General features: G+C 41.2%; 2 protein-coding genes across 4 annotated transcripts; one reads left to right on the top strand and one right to left on the bottom strand.

Moving 5' to 3' along the window:
- The first annotated feature begins 7,675 nt into the window (after window positions 1-7,675).
- Window positions 7,676-12,573, top strand: slc33a1 (solute carrier family 33 member 1). Of its 2 annotated transcripts, none has more exons than XM_085795298.1 (9): window positions 7,676-7,736; window positions 8,646-9,091; window positions 9,194-9,347; window positions 9,445-9,640; window positions 9,772-9,971; window positions 10,054-10,238; window positions 10,329-10,446; window positions 11,089-11,304; window positions 11,620-12,573. In XM_085795298.1, exons 2-9 carry the CDS (start codon window positions 8,688-8,690, stop codon window positions 11,785-11,787), a joined length of 1,641 nt encoding a protein of 546 aa, XP_085651424.1. In that variant the 5' UTR covers window positions 7,676-7,736; window positions 8,646-8,687; the 3' UTR covers window positions 11,788-12,573. The 2 variants fall into 2 exon arrangements, with proteins under 2 accessions (XP_085651424.1, XP_085651425.1); XM_085795299.1 differs by having other exon boundaries at window positions 7,676-7,879.
- Window positions 12,574-13,052: 479 nt separating this feature from the next.
- rps6kb1b (ribosomal protein S6 kinase B1b) lies at window positions 13,053-22,504 on the bottom strand. 2 transcript variants are annotated; one of them, XM_085795300.1, is made up of 15 exons: window positions 22,326-22,504; window positions 20,969-21,009; window positions 20,743-20,863; window positions 20,491-20,559; window positions 18,591-18,738; window positions 18,444-18,501; window positions 17,813-17,913; window positions 17,558-17,648; window positions 17,338-17,428; window positions 17,092-17,199; window positions 16,940-17,002; window positions 16,722-16,799; window positions 16,304-16,411; window positions 16,067-16,179; window positions 13,053-15,847 (listed from the first exon to the last, which is right to left on the bottom strand). In XM_085795300.1, the coding sequence occupies exons 1-15, from the start codon at window positions 22,392-22,394 to the stop codon at window positions 15,595-15,597; spliced, it is 1,512 nt and encodes a 503-aa protein (XP_085651426.1). In that variant the 5' UTR covers window positions 22,395-22,504; the 3' UTR covers window positions 13,053-15,594. The 2 variants fall into 2 exon arrangements, with proteins under 2 accessions (XP_085651426.1, XP_085651427.1); XM_085795301.1 differs by having other exon boundaries at window positions 15,519-15,847; window positions 20,969-21,003.

The following is a 22,504-nucleotide window of genomic DNA, read 5'->3' as shown; positions in this document are numbered from 1 at the left end:
AAAAAAAAAAAAAAAGAGAGAGAAAAAGAAATGAAAGTGAGGGAGAGTGGCCTCTCAAGAGGGGTGGGACAGCAGAGGAGGACCTGACTCAACGTGACCAAATGTGGGTGATTGCTTTAAAAAATTAAAATATAAAGTAAAATATAAAGTTACTCCGCTGTCCTATCCAAATAAAGGCTAAATACACCCAGAATAATGTATTGGCTAATGGAGATTCTCATGTGGATATCACTGGGCTATTTGCCAGTCCATTATAATATAGCCTAATTAATAACATACTAAAATGAGTAGCTAAAGTGTCCTGATCCCATTATATGCGTTAAATACTGTCAAATTTCAGTTTTCCTAAGACAAAATCTACCCACTTTACTCTTATTGAATTAATGGGTTTTAGGGGAAGATTATTTAAGACTTTTCTCATTTCTGCTGCTCCCATTCAAGATTTGACATTAACTGTTGTGATGTGTCAATTGCTTTGCTGTTTGGTGAATGAAATAAGTTATTATTTAAAAAAAAAAACTGTGGATAAAGATGTGGGGCACAAAGTATATGGTACAATCTTGTTCTGTAGGGGAGAATGGGGACAGTTGCAACAAGGGAGGGCATTGTTAGCTCAAAATAGGCACAATTTGTCTATGTTATTCCTCATGATGAACAGAACAGCCAATTAGACTAATGCTAAAGATAAACAAAATGATTCCCAAAAATAACCTGTTGAAAAAATGAGCAACTACTGCTGTTCTATGGGACAAAAAAGTTAAATTATTTGATGTTGTATAATGAATAAATCATCTTAAAGTAGAATACAGGTTTAATATTTTGTACTGAGCTATTGAGTTTTAATACCACCAGTAACATCTGCACATTGACTCAAGGCCTATGTTCTACACAAAACCTCCAACCGTTCTTTGAATAAATAAATAGCCTACTACTATTGTTGTAAAACAATGCATATTTTAGCAATAGCTACTATGCTTATTGAGACAAAAGGCAAAAGTTAATGAGTTGAATTTAATGTGTGTTTAATATGTTGCAACCGTCCCTGATCCATGTTGCAACTCTCCCCAGGTTTGGGGTCAGTTGCAGCGTCTGAATTCTTCCATTCAAACAGACATTGTGACATATGTAACCATCTTTAAATGGTATGGCTACAGACACATGTAAGTTTAATATGTAAAAGTTTGGTGAGTGTAGTTCAAATTGTCTCTGAGTAACTGAGAAAAAAGTGTTGCAACTGTCCCCAGTCTCCCCTACATGACATTTCTGGAAACTCGATTGAAAAAACACCTGCAGATATACTATTGGCTGATAAATGCTTGACAAATTTTCTGACGATGGCCTAATACAAACAGGTAAAGGAGCAACTCTGTCCACTATGTTCCCTTTCAGCATGCTGTTGTGTTATGTCACCAAACCCTGGAGCCTACACCTCAGACTCAGTCAGGCAGAAGCAACAAGTATGTGTGAGGAACCTTTTGTACTTTAACACATCTGCTGCACTGTGTGTTCCAAGTATGGGTTACACCAAGGTCTCTTCCTCTTCATGTGTCTTGTTCAGAGGTTTCTTTTAGGGTCATCTGGCATTTTTGGCTTCTAATTTTTTATTTTCCTTAGCATAATCTTAATTTGGTTCAAACATGATGTGCAGTAGGTATTTCTTTCCTGTATGGGATTACTTTCTCTCTAAGACATTTAGTTTGGAAATGGTAGAAAATATGTTATATTCAGACAAAAATTACCATGGTTGCACAGAAAATACTCATGTCTGGTTGGCTGGTATTTGTCTGTCAGCACTGGCCAAACTTTAACCTCTCTTTCAAAAAAAAAAATATTATCGTAGCTATAGCAACAATGCAAGATACCACAGTGGGCCCCTGTTGGTTCATACATAAGGATCCTCCACTAGACATGTAGACAGAGGAGCAACAAAGGCAAACATTCACTAACATTGTGACTATGGGCTGTTTGGGCCCCCGAGGCTCTAGGCGATGGCTGAATTAACCTCTCTCATCAAAAGATTATTATTGGGCCCCACAGACAGGTTAATTGGTTACTTGACTTCTGCTCTACATGTCAAGTTTCATTTATTTCCCCTTGCACCCTGTAACCAACCAGTATCTATACTTAAGAGTGGAGATGATTAAGCTTATTAAGTGATTAGTCAGTTGACATAAAATCAATTGGCAACAGTTTTAATAATTAATTCCTAATTTATGTAACATTTAAAACGGTCAAAAACTTATCTCAAGCCTCTGGAGTGTGTATGTTTTTTGTGCATTTCTGCACAGAATATGGTTGCAGTTACACATTTCTAATACAATTGTAGGTAACCACATGATATAGACTTAAACTATAGAGAATATAGCTACCTGGATTTTTGGGGGGGTCTGCTGAAGGTCTCGGCCGGGCCTCCTGGTAGCTGCCTGCTTTTCCCTCCTTCCATCCATCCTTGAAAATCAGTAAAATGGCTTCTGGGATGAACACAGCTTTGTGTCTGCAGCATAAGAGCAGTAACACCAAAGGCATCCTGATATTGTGTGGTAAATAAGGTGTATTATCTTTCACTATACAAGGACATCTTGTTATACTATTGACACTTCCATAAACCCTCTTACATGGATACAGCTACACAATTTCATGGTGCTCCTGTTATCACATGCTGATCCACCCGAATATGCCTGTGTGTTGTCACATGCCATCTGTGAGGATAAGCAGCTTCACATGCACTCATAGCAACCACAAGGCAGACCGTGCCGTCATTCATTACTCTAACTCAAATGTGGTGTAATGGGTGCATCATGACTGTCACTAAAGGATCTTTTGATCGAGGAGGTTTCAGCACGGTTTCCATTCAAGGAATTTTTAAATCTGTTACTAGATTTTAGATCCATTATGATTTTACGGTAGTTTTTTCTTTGTTTTTTCTTCTTCTTCTTTTTTGTGCATGTTGATTTGGATCCAGAGTTTAAAAAAATAGCCAACACCTGGAAGTCACTCTTTTGAATCTCACCAATTTAGACCAAGGACAAAAACATTATTATTGTGTTGATAGAAGAAACTATATATTGTCATGGGACTTAAGAAATGTCTTATCTAAAAGGCCTATACAGTATGTTAATCAGAAAAAAATCTATCTTAATCAGTAGTTCATACCTATGTACTGGACATGGTGTAATGTTTGATTCCACAGACTGACATTTCAAGTTGTAGCCCACAAACATTGTTTAATTTGCAAGTGTGAGAGTGATCACATTTTGCTGTCAAATGTAATGCCATATTATAGCAATAAACAAACAAATATATAAAAACACAAGTAGACTAATTACAAAGAGTTGAAAAGGGAAATTGACATTTATATACAGAGAAGAAATGTGTTCAGCGTTCAAACATGGTTGTGTTGAACTAAGCAGAATCCCAACCAAGCTGCAGATGTGTGGTGTGCCAACTCACATCCACAACCACAGCAGAGCAGCACTGACATCATCAACAGTGTATCTTTCTGTGCAGAAAGTAAAAATGTGCCTTGCAATAAGTTGGAACATTATCTTGAGTTTTATGTTGCACTTAAATACCTTATTCTTTAAATGACTAACCTCAGCAATTCACTATATAGCTACATATTATAAAATATTCATGTAGGGCTGAGGGGAAATCAACACTAGGCAGAGGACTGTGGTGTGATGTTTGTGCTGCTGGAACAAACATGACCTGAGAAGTTACAATGTACAACACACTGAAAACTGAGTATAACACTCAAAACTCTCTTGCTGATGACATGGTGTCTGTGTAAGTGTGAAAAAGCGCAGTCACCCTCAACAAATCTACAGTTTATTCATTAAAAATCACACCAAGAAGTGTTGGAGAGCCTATGACGTTAGCATGAAGCTCCCTCTGCTGGACACATTGGTCTCCTGTCAGGAAGTCTACACCCCTGAAGGCCGAAGTCATGTGGAAATGTGAAACAGACATATACTGCTCTCAGGAGATCTGATCCTGTTTGTTGAACTTCCCCCTGTCCAGTGTTGCCACAGAAGCAGGTCACATCATAGCGTTATTGAGCATAGAGTTATTGAGATGTTGTTTTGCCTGTTGGCCTCTGCCTCTCTGCTGGGAGCAGCAATAACATCTGTCTTCTATCTAACACCTGTTTATTATCCTCCCCTGCAGCAGGTCTTCATGCCTGGACGACCATGTATTGTTCTGCCGACTGTGCATTTGGTACCTCCTCCGACTGATCAGTAAATCTAATGTGTTTCTGTTGTTCAGAGACTTGTCGGAGTGGCTGTGTGAGGAGAGTCGAGTGAGATGTGGGGATGTGTGTCAGGGTTAGGGCTACATGTTGAGGTACTAAAGCATCTTGAATGTATCGACATAAAGTTCTTCTGGATTGATGTCGAAAATATGTTTGAATCGCTGTGTGGGATTAAGATCAACCTGCAAAAAAGGGATGTTATTTTTTACTTTGAGAAATAGGATATGGACCGAAGTCACGTATTAAACCTTCTTACCTTATATGGAAGATTCTATTCATAAATGCAAATCGACAGAAAGGAAACCCAATGTCCACCAATGTAAGAATGAAATGAAGATGTAGGCTACTTTGAAACACTAACAGGACTGACGAATAAAAAAGCCATCCAGACTATGAATTTCTACAAAGCCTTAAAATCCTCTCTCCCCATGTTCAATGTTATTTGTTTGTCATTGAGGATGAATTTATATATAGGCCTAAAGTTTGGAGAAAACAAAGCAACAAAAAAGAAAACTAAAGCATCTTGATTCTGACAGTGACATCTCATGTGGATGTCACTATTCAACATCCACATTCATTACACATGTGCTATTTTTCCTCAAAGTTATTATCTTAATTCACAAAAGGTTTCATTTTAATGACGTATCAGAGGCAGTCTTCAGCCACCCCAGTAGTGGAGAAACCCTACAGCTCTGGAATATCCACCAGGTGGCGCTAATTAGTTAATTAGTTAGGATGTGCTGCACTGGATCCCTCTGTTGCTAGGAGACTAATTACAAATCATTTAAATCCTGCCTAAAATGACCCCTGAGCATCAGCAATAGTATCTCTTCTATAGTCTGTATCGGCTATATTAGTAAGCGCTAACTGAGATTGTGATGCTGTGTTCATGTTAGATTACCTTTTTGTACTATTATTCAGAATCGGCCTTTATTGTCACTATACAAGTACAGCGAAATTACAGCAATCAACCCATCCGTACATACTGTATACAGCATACAATACATACAATAACACAGACATAACAGGATGACTGGTGCTAAGAGGGGGGAGAAACAAGAGGAGAGGAGAGGAGAAAAACAAAAAGCAGCTCCCAGGCTATGCTCCTGTGGGGGAGTACAGTTTGGGACCGGGGAAAAAAACCTCAGCAATATTCAAGTATGCCGTGCGCAAAATAGCATATAGTAATGCATTTAGTCAGTCTCCCTGTGTGTGTACTAATCATTAAGCAATGACTCTACTCAGTGCTCACATGGGGACCATTTTATAGTAAAACAGAGCAGTGTGATATCCAGGTCAGCCACAGAGGTCACACAATGATCCATTCACACAGTTAGCAGACAGATTGAATACACTGATGTAACAGCAGCAGGCTTAGATGAACTAGTTTGACCTGGTCCCAGGGCCGTTGCTAGGAATTCTGGGCCCCCTGAAAGAATACTAAAGTGGGCCCCTGACTTTTCCACTTTTTTTCTTAGACTACGTATGTAGGCCTATTATAATTTTTTATTTAGCCTACTTTGTTTTGATGCCAATGCAGCATTACTATGAGTATTAGTCAGGGTCTTATGCAGAATAATTCAGTCATACAAAGATTAGACTACTGGGTTTTTTTGTGGGCCCTACTGGTCGCTGGGCCCCTAGAATTATTATCACCTTTCTCCCTTATACAACAGCCCTGCCTGGTCCTGTCCTCCCTCCCTTCGTCCATCTCTCTAGCAGGCAACTGAGAGCAGAGGGAGCAGCTCAAGAGCCCTGGAGGAGCCTCCAGAGAGAAGACTCAGTGAGGGTGCTGCTGCTGTCAGTAGATCAGACAAGAGCTTCAGGCCCCAACACATCATCTTGGCCCCACAGGCCAGACTGGAGGGTATCCAGCTGCAGGTGGCAACTCCACAAGTGCTGGTTCTGTCGATGATCACGTAATGTCTCTTGTCTGAAATGTTCAGGACAACAGGATGAAATGTCTCAGAACAGCAAATCAAGTTACTCATCTCTGTGTTTTCACTAGTTTACAATCACATTTGGAAAATGAGAAGAGAAAGGAGGGGGTATTTAAGTGGTTACTGTACAATCTGCAACCCCTTGCCTGGTTGTCATTAAACTCTACACATTGGCTCTTCAAAGCTATTAGCAGGTTAAACCGGCTCCATCCACTAGAGGTCAGTAGGAGGTCACACTTTTAAAGTGGTCTGACGCTGAATCCCAAAACCTGCACTGATTTGAATGAAATGCACGCCAAACTTTCACATCTTTGTTCTTCATTATATGCTAAACTCATTTGAGCATGTGTGTAAATCAGGAAATCTTAAATATTTAGCTTACTTGTTTTTAAGATATTTTGTCCTTCCTAGTTTGCACAGATGTCATGTAAGCCTTTCAAATTTGATACACTGTATTTCATAACATAATGATATACCGTAGTGTAACTTTCTTAAAAATGGTTAAATAAAAAGGAATTTAATATTAATTAAGCTCAGTATCCTCTTTGAAGTCACTTCTTAAAACTCAAACCATTTTATTCGTATTAACTGTTTTTAATGTAACTCTGTTTTGAAAGGTGCTTAAAAATAAAATTATCATCATCATTATCATTAATAATAATTACAAAAGTTCAATCCATGGTCATTTGTAGAAATGAGTGGGCCTATCCATCTATAACAAGTATTCATCTATCCTTCTATAAAAAATAAAATCATAGACTAAAATCAACTTAAGCATTCCTATTTTCATTATTTATATTTAATATTTTAATAATTTCACATGGATATGCTCACAATGGATGTTAACGGGTCTACTGACAAAGTCCCATTACAACATGTTCTTCAGAAATTACAGAAAACATAACATTTAGGGCTAGAGAGTTTAGAGTTTTCTTATTGATTTAAAAAAATTTTTTTATTTTTTTTTATTGATATAGCCCAGTCTGACATCTCCAAAAAATAAAAATGTATTATTCTCTTTGTATAATAGCTTTTATTCTGTGTATTTTATTACTTTTATGTTATGTGTAGGGACTACAGATGGAAATTAGCTGGGAGCTAAATCTGGTGCAACCATCTTTTCATTTTTTTTCCTTTAAATAATTAATGTAATTGCACATTGTCCCTTATTAAACTAATAAACTAAACTAAACTAAACTATAAATTCATTAAATGTGTGTCTACTCTAGCATAGACTGACTTTATTGTAGTTTGATTTTTAATTGTGGTATTATTACTTGATTTATTTAACTGTGATACCATACTTCCTCTAGTGTGTCGCTGTTTAAATTTCTCTACATTGGCTGTAGCCTATGTTTCTCATTTATTCATCCTATTTATGTTTTATGACAGACGTGTATTTGCGTTGAAGGGGGGACACAATTCACTCGTGCTTTTGACACGTCAGCTGTAGGCGCCGGACACATTTGGACGTCGCACGCTCCGCACTTCCTGCTTCTCTCCTGTGTTGATGTTCACCGATGTAACCTGTCTTGAGTAAAACGGTAGACTGACTCTCTCTGCTTTCCTCTCTCTCTGTCTCTATCTTCAGCCGCCGCCGCAACTTTGCGAGTGAATAAATGTGATTTCCGGTGTAGATTCAGCTCTTTGTGTTTGTGTTGATTTGGCATGTTGTCATCACCAGCAGGTATGCATGAGTTCATCCACTCTCTGTCCTGTCTGCTTTCATTTCCACTTTTAATTCTGTAGATCTGTCCCTTTTTTTATTTTACGTCTTTATACGTGTTCTGTTGTGATATAGCGAAATATCAATTTCACCGTATATGTTGTCCTTTTTTTTTTTTTTTTTTTTTTAAATTTAACACAGCGCCAGACATGGTCGTTTGAAGGTGACAGCTGCTAACTACACTATAATTTGCTTTAATTGCTCTCTTTCAATCTGTGCATGTGTTTGAGAATCATTCACGCACTTGACATTGAGTTCGTCTTTTTATTGTGATGAACAAGCCCGTTTTTAAGTCAACACAGTCAAGTGCTCACATGTCACTTTTCAGCTCATTAGTGACCGTCTGTCATAACTTTTGGTTTGTCTGCAAACAGATATCAAGTGTGTAACATGAGTAGAAAGCAGCTATTGATTAGGTTATTTCTTTCATGGCTGTTAAATAATGTATTTATTTTCTGTACAGCTCTGCTTCATTATCATTTTTAATCTGAGTGGGATTCAAATGATACAGGATATCCATTGTAGCAGTACTGTTCATTATTGTTATGTGTATTGAATGATGTGTAACTTATTTATTGTGTTTTTTATTATGTGACAATTTGTGAAGCCGAAGACAAATTTCCACATTGTGGACAATGATGATGATGATGATGATGATTATTATTTCAGAGACTTGAAGTAAATCAGCAGTCCGTTCAGCTGTTGTCTCTTCTTTCTTTGTCTTCAGATTTGCTGAGGGCACAGCAGGTTTGATGCCCCCTGCTCCAACATGGAGCCCTCACATGTGGTCACGCACAAAAACGGACGGCAGAGGAAGGTGGGGGGCACGGCCCTCCCGAATGAGAGCATGAGAAGGGGAGAGATGAGTACCTCCGATCGAGACGTCGAGGAGGAGGCGGAGGGTCTGATCAGTGGGTCGGATCTGGAGGAGAGGAGGCACAGAGTCCAGCCCGGGATCCGCGCAGAGCTGGGCAACGTGTCGCTTCTCCTGTTCCTCTATGTGCTGCAGGGGATTCCTCTGGGACTGGCCGGCAGCATCCCTCTGATCTTACAGAGCAAGAGCGTCAGCTACAAAGACCAAGCCTTCTTCAGCTTCGTCTTCTGGCCGTTCAGCCTCAAGCTTCTCTGGGCACCACTGGTGGATGCTCTCTACTTCAGCAGGTTTGGTAGAAGGTAAGAAACTTTGGATATCATCTGCATTCTTGGCTGTTTTTATTTGCTTGCTTTTGTTAATTGTTTCAATGCCCACCTCCACCTCCCTCTCTCTGTCTACAGGAAGTCATGGCTGGTGCCCACACAGTACCTGCTGGGCCTCTTCATGCTCTACCTGTCTCTAACGGTCAATTCACTGCTGCAGAGCGAGGGAGGACCAAAAGTGGTGACACTCACCGGAGTCTTCTTTATGCTCGCCTTCCTGGCAGCCACACAGGTAGGAAGTCGTAAACACTGAGATATATCAAGAAAGCTATAAATTCAAATGGATAGTTTCCCATCTTCCGTTTGCTCTCCCTTCTCTGTACATGTAGGATATAGCTGTGGATGGCTGGGCCCTGACCATGTTATCTAGGGAAAATGTGGGTTATGCGTCGACGTGCAACTCTGTAGGCCAGACTGCTGGCTACTTCCTGGGGAATGTGCTCTTTCTGGCTCTGGAGTCGGCTGATTTCTGCAACAAATACCTCAGAACAGAGCCCAAGGACACCGGCATTGTTACCCTGTCAGGTATTTCCTATCCCACACCTGTTGGACTACAAAGACAACTAATAACTTTTCTAATAAAGTACCAGATAAGAGTAATTTAAAGTTGAATAAAGTCGGTTTTGTGATGCTTTTTTTCTGTTGCCCTGCTGCAGACTTCTTGTTCTTTTGGGGAATGGTGTTCCTGGTTTCCACGACACTGGTAGCCATTTTTAAAAGTGAAAATGAGCACGGCAAAGGAAAGAGGAGAGTCCAGGAGGAGACACAGAGTGTTACGGAAACCTACCAGTTGCTGTTCTCTATTATCAAGATGCCCACAGTCTTCACCTTCTGCGTCCTGCTCCTCACTGCCAAGGTAAGTGAGCATTTCCTTGTAAATATTTGCCGTTGAAATTGGATACTGTAATGTCAACTGAATGTTTTCTCTTGTGTGTCAGATTGGTTTCTCTGCAGCGGATGCTGTGACAGGCCTGAAGCTGGTGGAGGCCGGAGTTCCCAAGGAGCAGCTTGCACTGTTGGCGGTGCCCATGGTGCCTCTGCAGATCCTCCTACCAGTCATCATCAGTAAATACACAGCAGGGCCGCGACCTCTGGACGTCTTCTATAAGGCCTTTCCCTTTAGGTTGTGACACACAAACACACAGGCACACACACAATAACCCACGTATACACACACATTCAGTAAACTAAAAAGGGTTGTTCGCGGTTTCAGGTTGCTGATAGGCCTGGAGTACGCTCTGCTGGTGTGGTGGACTTCCTCTGTAAAACAAGATGGAGAGTTCCCTGTTTACTACTACAGTGTAGTGCTGCTGAGCTACGCAGTGCATCAGGTTTGTTATTCCTCTGTCATTATTACCAATTAGTATTATTATTATTGTTACTTTCTCCTGTTTTCATCCTATACTTCAGTCTCTGGTATGTGACATTTTCAGGTCTGCTCGAGGTTTCTTTGAGTTGAGTTTGACATTTCACATTAGGAAAAGCACAGATGATATGAAATTTGCATTTAGCTGTTTCATTTCAGGGTACTGGCGTTTTACATACTGTCTCACTGTCACACTCATGAATTAACAGCCATCGCTATTAGTATTACCTACCTTCTCAAGTACAGCAAGTCAAAATGTCTGCTGTGACCGGGCTATTTTTATGTTGTTTGTACAACTGTGTCATTTCAAACACTAGACAAAAACAAAATGCATTACTTATTCTTGTTATTTTTTTTAGACAGTGCTCTGTCAAATCTATCTCTGTTACCCAGTTTATTGATAACATTATTTCCTAACTCTGCCTCCAGATGTCACTGTGCAACAGAAAATATCAGCAGGAGATTGTATTGTGATATTTGTTGTATCTGATCGTTGTTTTGCCTAGGTATGCAAAAAACAACAAGAAGCTGAAAAAGCAGTATTGTTTATTTTTTAACTGTTTCTTTGAGAGTTGTTCATCTTTAACTTAGGTTGTTTTAATTCCAGGTGGCGTTGTATAGTATGTACGTGGCCTGCATGGCCTTCCATGCCAAAGTTAGCGACCCGCTCATTGGTGGGACCTACATGACGCTGCTGAACACAGTCACTAACCTGGGGGGAAACTGGCCCTCCACCGTGGCCCTGTGGATGGTGGATCCACTGACCTCCAAGGAGTGCCAGGGGGCCGCGGGCCAGAGCTGCGGCTCTCCAGAGGAGGCAGGGGTGAGTGAGCAGTGGAGAGGATACAGCCAAACTGAGTGCAGTATGTTTTAGTTTAGTATAGTTTAGTTTATTTATTTATTTCATTCATTTATCGAGCATAAAAACAAAAAATAAAAAATAAAACTCATAAAAATAATGACAATACTGTAACTCTTGAATGAAAGGGGGCAGAGAGAAGCCAACTTATACTGTCTACCCCTTGTTACAAAGAATTCATTCACAAACTAGATAATATACATCCAAGCAAAGAAGGTGTTCTAATCCAGAAAGTGTTTAAATGACTGTTCTTCTTTTTGTCTCTCTTCTCATCTCCAGCTGTGTGTTAAGGAAGGCGGAGCTTGCGTGACGACACTGGACGGCTACTATGTGGAGTCGGTGGTGTGTGTTGTGATTGGTTTGGCCTGGTGGGTTTGGCTAGGGAAGAAAATGAGGCGGCTGCAGGACGAGAGCCCAGCAGCCTGGAGGTGCAGACTGCAGCAGTGACACCAGTCCAATCGTCAGCAGCAGCACCACAGACTCCTCCTGATGCACTGGATCTCTCCATATACTGCTCCAAAACACAGAAACAACAGCTCAATGCTGGACATACTCTCATTCCATCCTCATCCGTCTGGTTTAGTTTACCTGGTCCTGCTTTAGCTGCTCTTTTCAGAAAAACAACCCGCTCCCACGCACTCTTGCCTCTGTCTCCCTGACGTACATAAATCTGAAGAAACACACAATTCTTGTAACGGTGTCCTCCTGAAAACTAAAATCAACTGCTTCGACTGGTGAAAACCTTGTGTAGAAAATTTTCAAATTGTCGGGGGTTTTTTTGTTTTTTTTGCTTAAACCTCATTCTGCTGCTTGAAATAGCTTCACCAGAACCAGAGCAGGTCAAAGAGTACTTTGTTTGTATGTTTTAACTTGAATGGATCACCTGATGGTTGGGTTTGATACTTTTTAATCATCCAAAGACAAACAGCAGGAAATATAACCTCCTGAAAGAGCCCTTCAATGTTTAGAAACCTCGTAAAAGGGATTTTAGCAAACACTCGATACGTCACACTCATGTTTATCTCTCTGGCCTGTGGTTGTTTATTCTATATTAAAGGACACTGAAGGGAAAAGACAAGGAAACCTACTCATCTGAACGAACCGTGTCAGTCAAAGTCTCCGCACACTTAACAAACATCTACAATTCATCTGAGTCAAAAGTGACTCTGCAGTGTCTCTAATTCTGCAGCCTCACTTTGGTATTTAGGTCAACGATGCAGGAGCACTGACATAGTGAAATAGGACGTGTGAATAAAAGTGATATATCTGAGATATCTTCATTTTCTGGGCTCAAACTATCTGCACTGTCGTAATACTGTTAAACTCAAACCATCTGGTAATCCAAATCAGAAGAACTTCATTTGCTTTTTGACTGATCCGTACCAACTTTTTAAAAAACGATCATTATATCTTATGTTAGTGTTTTTTTTTTTTTCCTTTCAAGTTTTTGTGCCTTTGAAAACATCCAGCAAAGAGTCAAACCCATGTGAGCTCATCTGAACTGTTAAATAATCAAGGCAGGGAATGTAACGGTCATTTGAGGATGCAGTTGTCATATTATACTGTAGTTATTTACACATTATTATTATTTCCGTTATTTCTCTTTTTTTTAATTCACATACCAGAGTCTGAAACTCGGTACACATTCCTGTTGAAGAATTTACTTTGCACAGTGATTTATGCATATTATATAACCATGACACCAATGAAGATTTTTTTTGTTGGAGCAATCATTTATTTTTCCAGACGTTCCTTAATTATATATTAGCTTTACCCATCGTTGGGCCAAGTCAGATCATCAGTAGTAATATATGACAGCACAGCTTTAACTGTTAAAACACCTTGGTTATGAATAAGGCTTCTGGTTGGTAATGAGTTTTATTGAGAGTCCATGCAGGTGTCACAGAGTCTGCTGTTATGATACAATGTATGTGAGAGGCCAGTATCCTGGATGCAGATTCATAATGCAGCAGATAATTACAGCAGATGCACAGACTGATTTAAATATCTTAATATCTATGAAGCCTATCGTGGTGCGTCTTTGAGGCCAGTCAGAAGTGAGCGTCACTGGGTTAAGCAGGTATGAAGCTTCCCTGGTTCTAGACAGGAAGTTTTAATGAACCTCAATAGCACATAATTTAAGCCTTACTGGCAGATTTAGGGTTTTATAATTTGCTGTGGCCTATAAAAGAAAAAAAAATCACTAAATTTATTTCCCACAAAATAAATGAGATCCCAGACCAGCAGCCTGGTGAGAAACTTGATGAGCAAATGTTCTGCTTAGGTTTTGCATATTGTACATAGAAGTGAATGTTACAGTATTTTCTCTGAAAGCCAGTGAAAATCCAACTGCTCTGTCATGTAAATGTTGAAGTGCACAATCTAGGTTGCTGTAAAGAAAGAGGATCATGGGTTTTTTTAATCACTTTGTATAATTACAGATTCCTTTGCCTACTTTTGCTGTGATGTTTATCGGGCCTTTCGTGTTTCATTGGTGCCAGTTACATGACAACACCTCATCCTGAGAGCCTCTCTGCCATTAACAGGGCACTGTGTTTGCTGTTTGGATTTTGTTTTTATTTTGAAAATGTTATCATAGACTTATCATTTGTGCAACATTTGCTTTAGTTTTTTATAAATTCTTAAACTGGGGTTTCATATTCGTCCACTAAATTGGCTCTTCTGTGGTGGTGAACTGCTGTTACTTCAGTTACAGGAAAATCTGTTTTTAATTTATCCCATAATGGTACCTCATAACTCTAATTGAAATGTTTCTTCTTTTTCTTTTTCTATTTCGCACAATTTTTGTTTACGATGAGTCCAAATCCCCAACAGGGTGACTTTATAGCGAGAAACATGCAGAACGTGATGATTTTTGAGATTCATAGGATGCAATGTTGATCAGATTTGAAGCAAATCTTATATGTAATAAAAAAAAATGCACATTTGTGAGGTTGTTTTTCCCTGACACTTTGACAACAGATGACTATCGACATATACAAAAAACACAATGCGCTTTGAATTTTTTTGCATTTTATTAGAATTTTCCTTGCTTTTCGGGAACTCTAAAACTTCCCTCCTAAACAAGTGAATGCTGATGCAAGAGGCTGCAAATGTTGCCCCGAGTTTTCTGGAGCATTACAACCCCCCCCCCCCTCCTCCCACAACTGCAGACGGTGTCCAGATCAACTGGTGCTCCGTTCGTTCTCCCAGTCTGAATTCACTCCAGGGGGTCGGATGGGGTCCAACTCTCCTGCGTGGCCAGACGGAGGCTAGGGGGTCGGAGGGGGTTTGGGGTTTGTCACACAAAGCAGCACCGAGATCAGTTTGACGATTGGGGTGATGATGGTTAAGTGAGTCAAGTTTACGTTGCATCAAGCTGATTTATGTCTGGTGATGCCAATTTATTCCAGTGATACATCCCATAGTGAAGTACGCCTGAAGAGCATATAATTGAAGTATGGATCCCACATCAAATAAGCCATTCCACAAGTCATCCACAACACCAATGCTCAAAGAATGTAAAAAAGTCAAGAGGTTTTTTTTCCTTCTTTAATTGAGGCTCTCTGATTCATCACTGATGTATAGCACAGTTAATGCAACCATTCTGCAGAACACCGTAAGACATAAAGCTATATTAGTCAGTACCACAACCTCTGCTTGTCTGCTGCTCAATGATGATTTTCTTTGATCTTTTTCAATCATGAGCCTAATTCTTATAATTTGATTTAGAGCCAGGAAGCACTTTAGTCTGAAATACTGTCAGAATCTCCCAATGGCATTCACTCATAGCACAAAGCACTCTGGACGTCATCTTGTACAGTGGACCGGCAGCAATTTAATTGCTTGCATACTGTGAGATAAATTATCGCCTTTGATTTCACAATGACACAAAAGATCCTCAAAAGATTTCCAGTCCAGGTAGCTCATCTGAGAAAGAGGGTTCAGGGCATAAGGAGGAGGGGGGGGGGGTGTCAGAAGACAAAGGTCCTGAGGACCTGAGGTGTCAGGGGAGAAGTGGTGAGATGGTGATGTCGTTGGTAGCTCTTCACTGCAGCACGCCCGAGTCCCAGACCGACGCACAAACTCCAGCTTGTGAAAGTATATGTAGTGTGCGGATGTGCAAGTTTTGATTTTCATTGTCTCTAGCATCCATATCTTTTTGCTTTGTTTCTTAAAAAATATCAATAAAGAAAATAAAGAGAAAAAAAAAAAAGAGTCAAGAAATAAACTCTCCTAACGAGGCGTGGTGGGTCATAGGTTCATACGTAGATGTTCGGGCCGTTTGGCTACGACGGGATAGGCTTGCTGCTTCATCTGACCATGGTTGACCCCAGTGGGCTGACGGATGGGAAGAGGGGCCGAGGCCTCGGAGCTGGTTGTGACGTCCATCTGCTCTGGGGTGGACAGTTCCATGGCCTGGTCCTGAGGAGACTGGAGGACGCTCGGTCCTCCGCTGGTGAGGAGAGGGCTCCGGGGCCAGCAGTCCCCTGAGTATTTGACTGGACTGAAATAAATAAAACAGGGGAGATCTCACAGAGGTGCATTACAACCTGTGTTTCTGAGAATGTGGTGGCTAAACCACAGATATAGTCAACTCATTGATATGAACTGTAAAGGAAAAACATATTAAAATTCATACCAGCAAAGTGATGCCAGGTCTCACCTCAACTAAAACATGAGTGTGTGTCTGGAGTGCCAGCTGCAGCAGGATGTGTTCACGTACCTGAGAGGTGTTCTTGGGCTTCCCCCGATCCGTCGAGGTGAGCGGATTTTTGGCTCGAACGAGAACTTTTCTTTGATGCTTCCCAGGACTGAAGGAGCAACATACGTGAAACCCTAACAAGTGACGACACGGGAGGTAAACATGGGTTAAGTTTTTGCATGTAAAAGTTCATAAAACTGTGAAGCTGGTGATGTTTAATGATAAAAAAAGAGGAGAGATTGTGGTTGTGGGAGTTACCAGGAAGGCTTGATTGGCACTCTCACTGAGGGTTGAGTCATCGGGGCTGTCGACAGGCGTCTGACTGGTGAACTTGGAGTCGAACTGACTCACGTCTTCAGCTGATTGCTGCACAGACAAGAGACAAGAGAGGGAGGCAAACACAGGTGAGGAGCTGCAACATGAGCAGATGCATCAGCACGTCTGAAACCAGAGAACACCTGGCTTCAATTACCGAAAACTTACTCGGTCGGTTTAATCCCAGCAGTTCACCAGAATTACGCCCTGTCGTGATCTCATGAGAGCGACTCGGGTAGCATCAATTGTGAACTGACAGAAATCCAACTGCAGCATTTAACATTCTTCAGTTTCTCATTTGAAACTGCAAGCACAAGTAACCACTTCAGAAACCCTTGTGGTCTTTTCCTCAAATACTCACCAAGAAAGGTTTGAAGGGAGGTTCCACTTTCCGAGCCAGTAAGTCCTCCCAGTTGATGTGTCGGAAGAAGGGATGAGTCTAAAAAAAGGACCATAAAATGGAGCATTTCAGCTAAAGAAGCTTCATTCATACATATATACTTCCCCTGGTTTACTTCACAGCTCAGTATGTTCTGTTGTAGTGCTCAGTGACATCAGTGGTGGATCTCCTGCTCTTACCTTCACCTCTGTGGCGTCACCCACTCCTGCTCCGAGCCGTGCTGAGGCGTTCCTCTTCAGCAACTGCACAACCAGCAGCCAAATATCAGACAATGATACACATTAACAACATCAACAATTGCATGTTTAGTTGTTTTTTTTTATTATTATACCCGTTTGAGGAGATCTCTGGCTTCTTGTGTGAGGTAGGGCGGGAGGCTGAGCTTGCACTTCAGGATCTTGTCGATGGTCTTTTTTCGGTTTTCACCAGTGAACGGCGGCTGCAGTGTGAAAAAAAAAACACAAAAACAAATCAGGGTTGCTCAAACATGCCAGATTATGATTAATAATTTATAACGGTGCGTTAATGAGAGTGAATCAGAAAGCATTTTTATGTTGCAATGTTTTTTTTAACTGACCGCTCCTGTGAGCATGTCGTACATCAGAGCGCCCAGACTCCACCAGTCCACTGCTCTGTTGTGTCCGCTCCTCATCAAGATCTCTGGAGCCCTGCAACGATTATGCACTTAAGTTAAAACAGTAAAGATCATCAATGAGCATGAAGTGAAGGAGTGCATGTCTTGAGAGGTAATGATTCATATGTGTATGTAAGAGACTGAATCAGTGAGCTCAGCTTACATGTACTCGATGGTGCCGCAGAAAGTGTGTGTCACTGTGCCATCATGAATCGACTCTTTACATAACCCGAAGTCGGTCAGCTTTACATGGCCTGGAAGGAAATCATCACACAAACAGACACAGTCATGAATGAATGTGGTGGATACATCACATACTGTACATCTGTATTAAATCACAACCAGCACAAACGTTTATGCTGCTACTTGTGCTGTACTACTGTGCATACCGATATAATATTGGACAAAAGACACACACCTTGACTGTTGAGCATGATGTTCTCAGGCTTTAGGTCTCTGTAGATGATGCCCTTCTGGTGCAGGTGGCCCAGAGCCATGGAGATTTCGGCCAGGTAGAAACTACAGAGAAAAACAGGTATGCATGTGTTATTATTATGTATAATGTTCAGGGTCAGGTTTATTTTGACTATTTTCACTTATCTGCAGTTTAATATACCTTATACAATATTGCGATGTTTTGCAAGGCAATATTGTATTGATACAGGGACGCCAAATATAGATCTGAACGGCTAAGAAGTTTATCTTCTTAGAAAAAACAGATGTTAACAAAGTTTTCATTTGGAGACATCATTTGCAGTTGAAAAAAGCCAATAAGTCGCAATATATTGCAGCATATTGCAATATTTTCAATATCACAATAATATCGTATTGAGACACAAGTATCGTGATAATATCATATCGAAGGGCATCTGGTGATTCCCACCCCTATTATGCACTGATTTACAATGTAGTTTAACTACGTTTGAGGTGTCCTAAAATAAAAAATTATACAAATACTTCACAATTAGTCTGGTAAGAAATTAAACGGCATCACAGGGCATGTGATATTTGATTCCAGCTACAGGACAATATGAGAATAGGAGTCTCACCAGGCTGTGTCCTCCATGAAGATGCCCTCCCTCTCCAGCTGCATGAAAAGTTCTCCTCCTGTACAGGTGAAAGTAAATGTATGCTCTTAACGCGGGCACAGAAAAGCACTGATCCTCCTGACTGGATGTGTATGAGCTCGTACTGACCGCTCAGGTACTCCAGGATGAGGTACAGCTTTCCTCCAGTCTGGAAGGCGTAGATGAGGTCGACGATGAACGGGTGCTTCACCTCCTCCAGGATGTTCCTCTCCGCCTTGGTGTGGGCTGTGTCCTTGGCGTTGCGTACAATCATAGCCTGGTGCCCCCCGCCCAAAGAAACACAGATCACTGTTAGTCGGGAGGAGGCGGAAAACAGCAGCACACATCTGGAGCCAGTGGACAGACACTGAGATTGTCCAAATTGAGTCCAAAAAACGATTCCTGTCAGCGGGCTACATCACTGTACTACAAGCTGCGCGCCTGTTTGTCCTGCATGAGAGTGTTTGGCTGTGCAACATCTGGGAAGCAGAACTAATGTAGGTAATAAATTGCCCTATTATTACTCTCCTAAAGAAATGCAACAGCTTTAAATACATAGATTTTGACATGGAGTATAATAATGTTAACAGACAGGGCATCATTGTGGTCTGAGATGTGCACTTCTCTTCCCTCAGCTCTCCACAAACACTCCCCGTCTCCTCTCCTCTCCTCTCCTCTCCTGGGTCTGTTTGTTTGCCAACTACTCCTGTCAGAAAGCTAAAGAGCTGCCTGTCACTAACAATGTCGTCTTTGAGCATCACAACCACAACAGATGGAGCTCCAACAGGCAGAGTGAAGCTGCCACACCATCGTTTGATTTTAAAGCTTAAGAGTTTTTTTGATGTCACCTTTTGATCAGGCTGATTACAATTTGTATATTGTATTCTGGATTTTCAGCTCCTGTAACTTTTCTATAATAGCACCGTGTTACATATTTTCCCTAAAACATGCAATTACACAAAATACAAATCTGAGGCATAGTAATGGCAACTGTGGCTGTTAAATCCTACAACACTGCTGCTGTTCTTCTGTGGGCAAATTGAATCGCAGGCAACTGGACTTGTATTTGTCTGGGAAGATGTTTCGCCTCTTGTCCAAGGGGCTTCATCAGTTTGTACGCAACAAGTCTCACTAGTCCGCACTAGCTAGTCTGAGCTTTGTCTTCCCGGACAAATACAAGTCCAGTTGCCTACGATTCAATTTGCCCAGAAAAGAACGATGATCTGGATGAACGAGAATATCCATAGACAATGCTGCTGTTGTTCAAATTAACCACAAAATGCAAGAACATTGAAACTTTTTCTGTAGACAGCCCAGTTCTTACAGATGAAACATAAAATTTTGGGTAAAATCCGAATTCACTCAGACGCTGTCTTTGACATACAGCTTCAGAGATGAACTTTACATTTTTGCCCAATTACCAACCCGACAGGCTTGAACAGCTCTGTAGCTCTCCCAAACTTGATAAAGTGCTGTCAAGTGCTGTCACTCCTGAGCCTAAATGCAAGAACGTCGAATATATGTTACAATAAGAATCTTGGACAAGTCAGGACAGATTTCCCCCTCGGAGATGCCTCAGAAATACAGGCTTCTCTGCCAACACTTCAGGCCTTCGTCAAAGCTCACAAGATAAACATATGCCAGTTTGAGGGTTAACTTATTGAAACGACTGGTTGAAATCTGACAGGTCTTCAAGGGCCACTGGGGTCATTTCAGCCAATCAAGCAGAAGCAGTGTGAATATCAAGCAGTCTCTAATGGGCTCAGGCAGAGCTGTTAAAGTGCCAATGCTGCAGCACAGCAGCACGGATGGCAATCTACCAACTAGCAGTGAAATCTTACCCCACCGCTGGCTTCAAGGACGGCCAATATTTGCAGACAGAAGCACCATAATGTTTATTTGTAATAACAAGCGTGCAATTAAGTTCACAGGATACAAATTGAGAGCAGCCGTATATCACACTGCTCGATGCGACTTGAGCAGGATTGTGTTTGTGTCGGCACACTGACGATGGGAAAAAATGAAGTACCTTTTTTAAAACTTTCATGGCAAATATTTTGCCTGATGCAGCGCCAACAACTTTTCGAACTTGGAAAACCTGCGCGGAAAGGAGAGAGGAGAGTTACATTTTTAGAAAAGCAAATGAAAAGCTGGAAACAACATAGGTCACAATAACCCTGCAGCACACAAAATAAAGGCAAAAGCAAACCAGTGTGTGTATGCAGGAGTGTGTGTATGCATGTTCAGTGAACCCTCGAAAAGCTTGTTCTACCACATGTACCTTTCCGTAACCACCCTTCCCCAGGACCCGCAGCAGCTCGAAACATTCCGGCCTGATGTTCTCCGTCCCCTGATTGACGTTGTCCTCCGATATCTCGATCTTCTCACAGTCGTCCATGTTGCTGAGGAGACACATTTAAAAAAAAAAAAAAAAAATGTTCACACGCTTGTTTCCCTTCATTAACTGTCATAAAATCATGGCACTGATAGACACACTGAATACTCACAACTCAAATCCAGTGCACTGATCCATGATGTTGATCTGTTCCTCAAAGGAAAAACACAATAAATTTGAGTTTGTCATTAATGTGTGTGCGTTTAAAAAAAAAAAAAAGTCTTCAATGGTAATTTTTATTTGATGTTCATATGAGCTTTAAACACCATGATAGTAATAGTACACGATTTATAACATAACTTGCTGTATTAAGAGGGGTTATGATTAATTAATTAATCAAATGTTCATTACAGAAAGTTTTTTTTTTCTTTTTCTACACTGCTCTATCTTTATAAAGTGAATATCTTAGTTCATTTATGGGCTGAGCAACATCTGAAAACACCAGCTTGGATGCAATTTTTCTCTACTACGTCATTTAAAATAACTAATCAATCCATAGATAACCAATTAATTGCTTAATTAATAAATAAATGTTATGTCCAACAAGTTTAGCCTAAATATTAGGCTGTTTACATGGTGTTTGGTTTCACTTTCACACAGAAGCTGTGATGTGACACTGACAAACAAGAGCTGCTGCTTTGATGTGACAGTTGCTCAATCTGTGCTTCATGAACATGTTGCAAGGCTTTCAGCAAAAGGTCAAAAGTTGCTCATCTTAAACACACATGCACATGCAGTAGGCTATAAGTTTGGGAGCAGATAAAACATTGCACCATTTTACACCATCTATTTATTACAATGACAGCATGTGATCCTAGAGTTTGACACGTGCAGAGAGCAGTGTTTACACCTGATTTGATTAAGTGTTATTTTCTGGTTCAGTGTGCAGCATGGTAGTGATGCTGCTGCTGCTGTTGCAGTACTACAGCTGTGTTTCTGCCTTTATAGACTCTGGAAAACAAGCAGGCGCCAGCCCCCAGTCAGTCAGTCCACACACACAGTCCCACTCGGTCAGAGTCTTGCCAAAATAAACTGTTGCACACGGAGCCACATTTATCACTGCAGCACCTTTGGCCAAGTAAGGCTTCGCTTGCTCAACTCCAGCATGACAGCGATGTTTTTTTTTTCTTCCTTCCTTCTTCTTTTTTTTTTTTTTTTTACGTGACAGCGACAACGACCAGTGCGTTTTCAGCGCTGCTTAACGCTAATAGAGGAAAAATAAAAGCAGGGCAAATGACAGCTGCGTCTTTATTAGCGACAAGCCCGGGCTAAAGCCGAGCTGGAAAAAGGCCTGGGAGCTCCGGCTGCAGAGCAGGCCTGCGGTGGCTCCGTGGCTGACTGACTGACTGGCTGGCTGGCTGGCTGGCTACCGGGCTAACAGCTAGCTGCTGCTGCTGCTGCCGCTGCTGCTGTGCACACAAGAGTTTCTGCTCTGACAAGTCCCGCAACAACATCTCCGGTCAAAGTACCTCCTCAATCTCGTCGTCGGAGACATTTTCCTCCGGCTGGTCCAAATCAATGTCAAACACTCCTGCCATGGCAGCGCTTCGCTCGTATCGCTCTGTCACAGACCGCAGAAATAGCAGCAGCAGGCGTCCCCCCACCTCATGGACAAATACACACCGCCGCCATAACCGGCTACTACACT

This window comes from Trachurus japonicus, chromosome 13 (genome assembly GCF_045865225.1).
Source record: "Trachurus japonicus isolate A0001 chromosome 13, Traja_1.0".
Classification (NCBI taxonomy): domain Eukaryota; kingdom Metazoa; phylum Chordata; class Actinopteri; order Carangiformes; family Carangidae; genus Trachurus; species Trachurus japonicus.
This window is presented reverse-complemented; position numbering and strand designations above follow the sequence as displayed.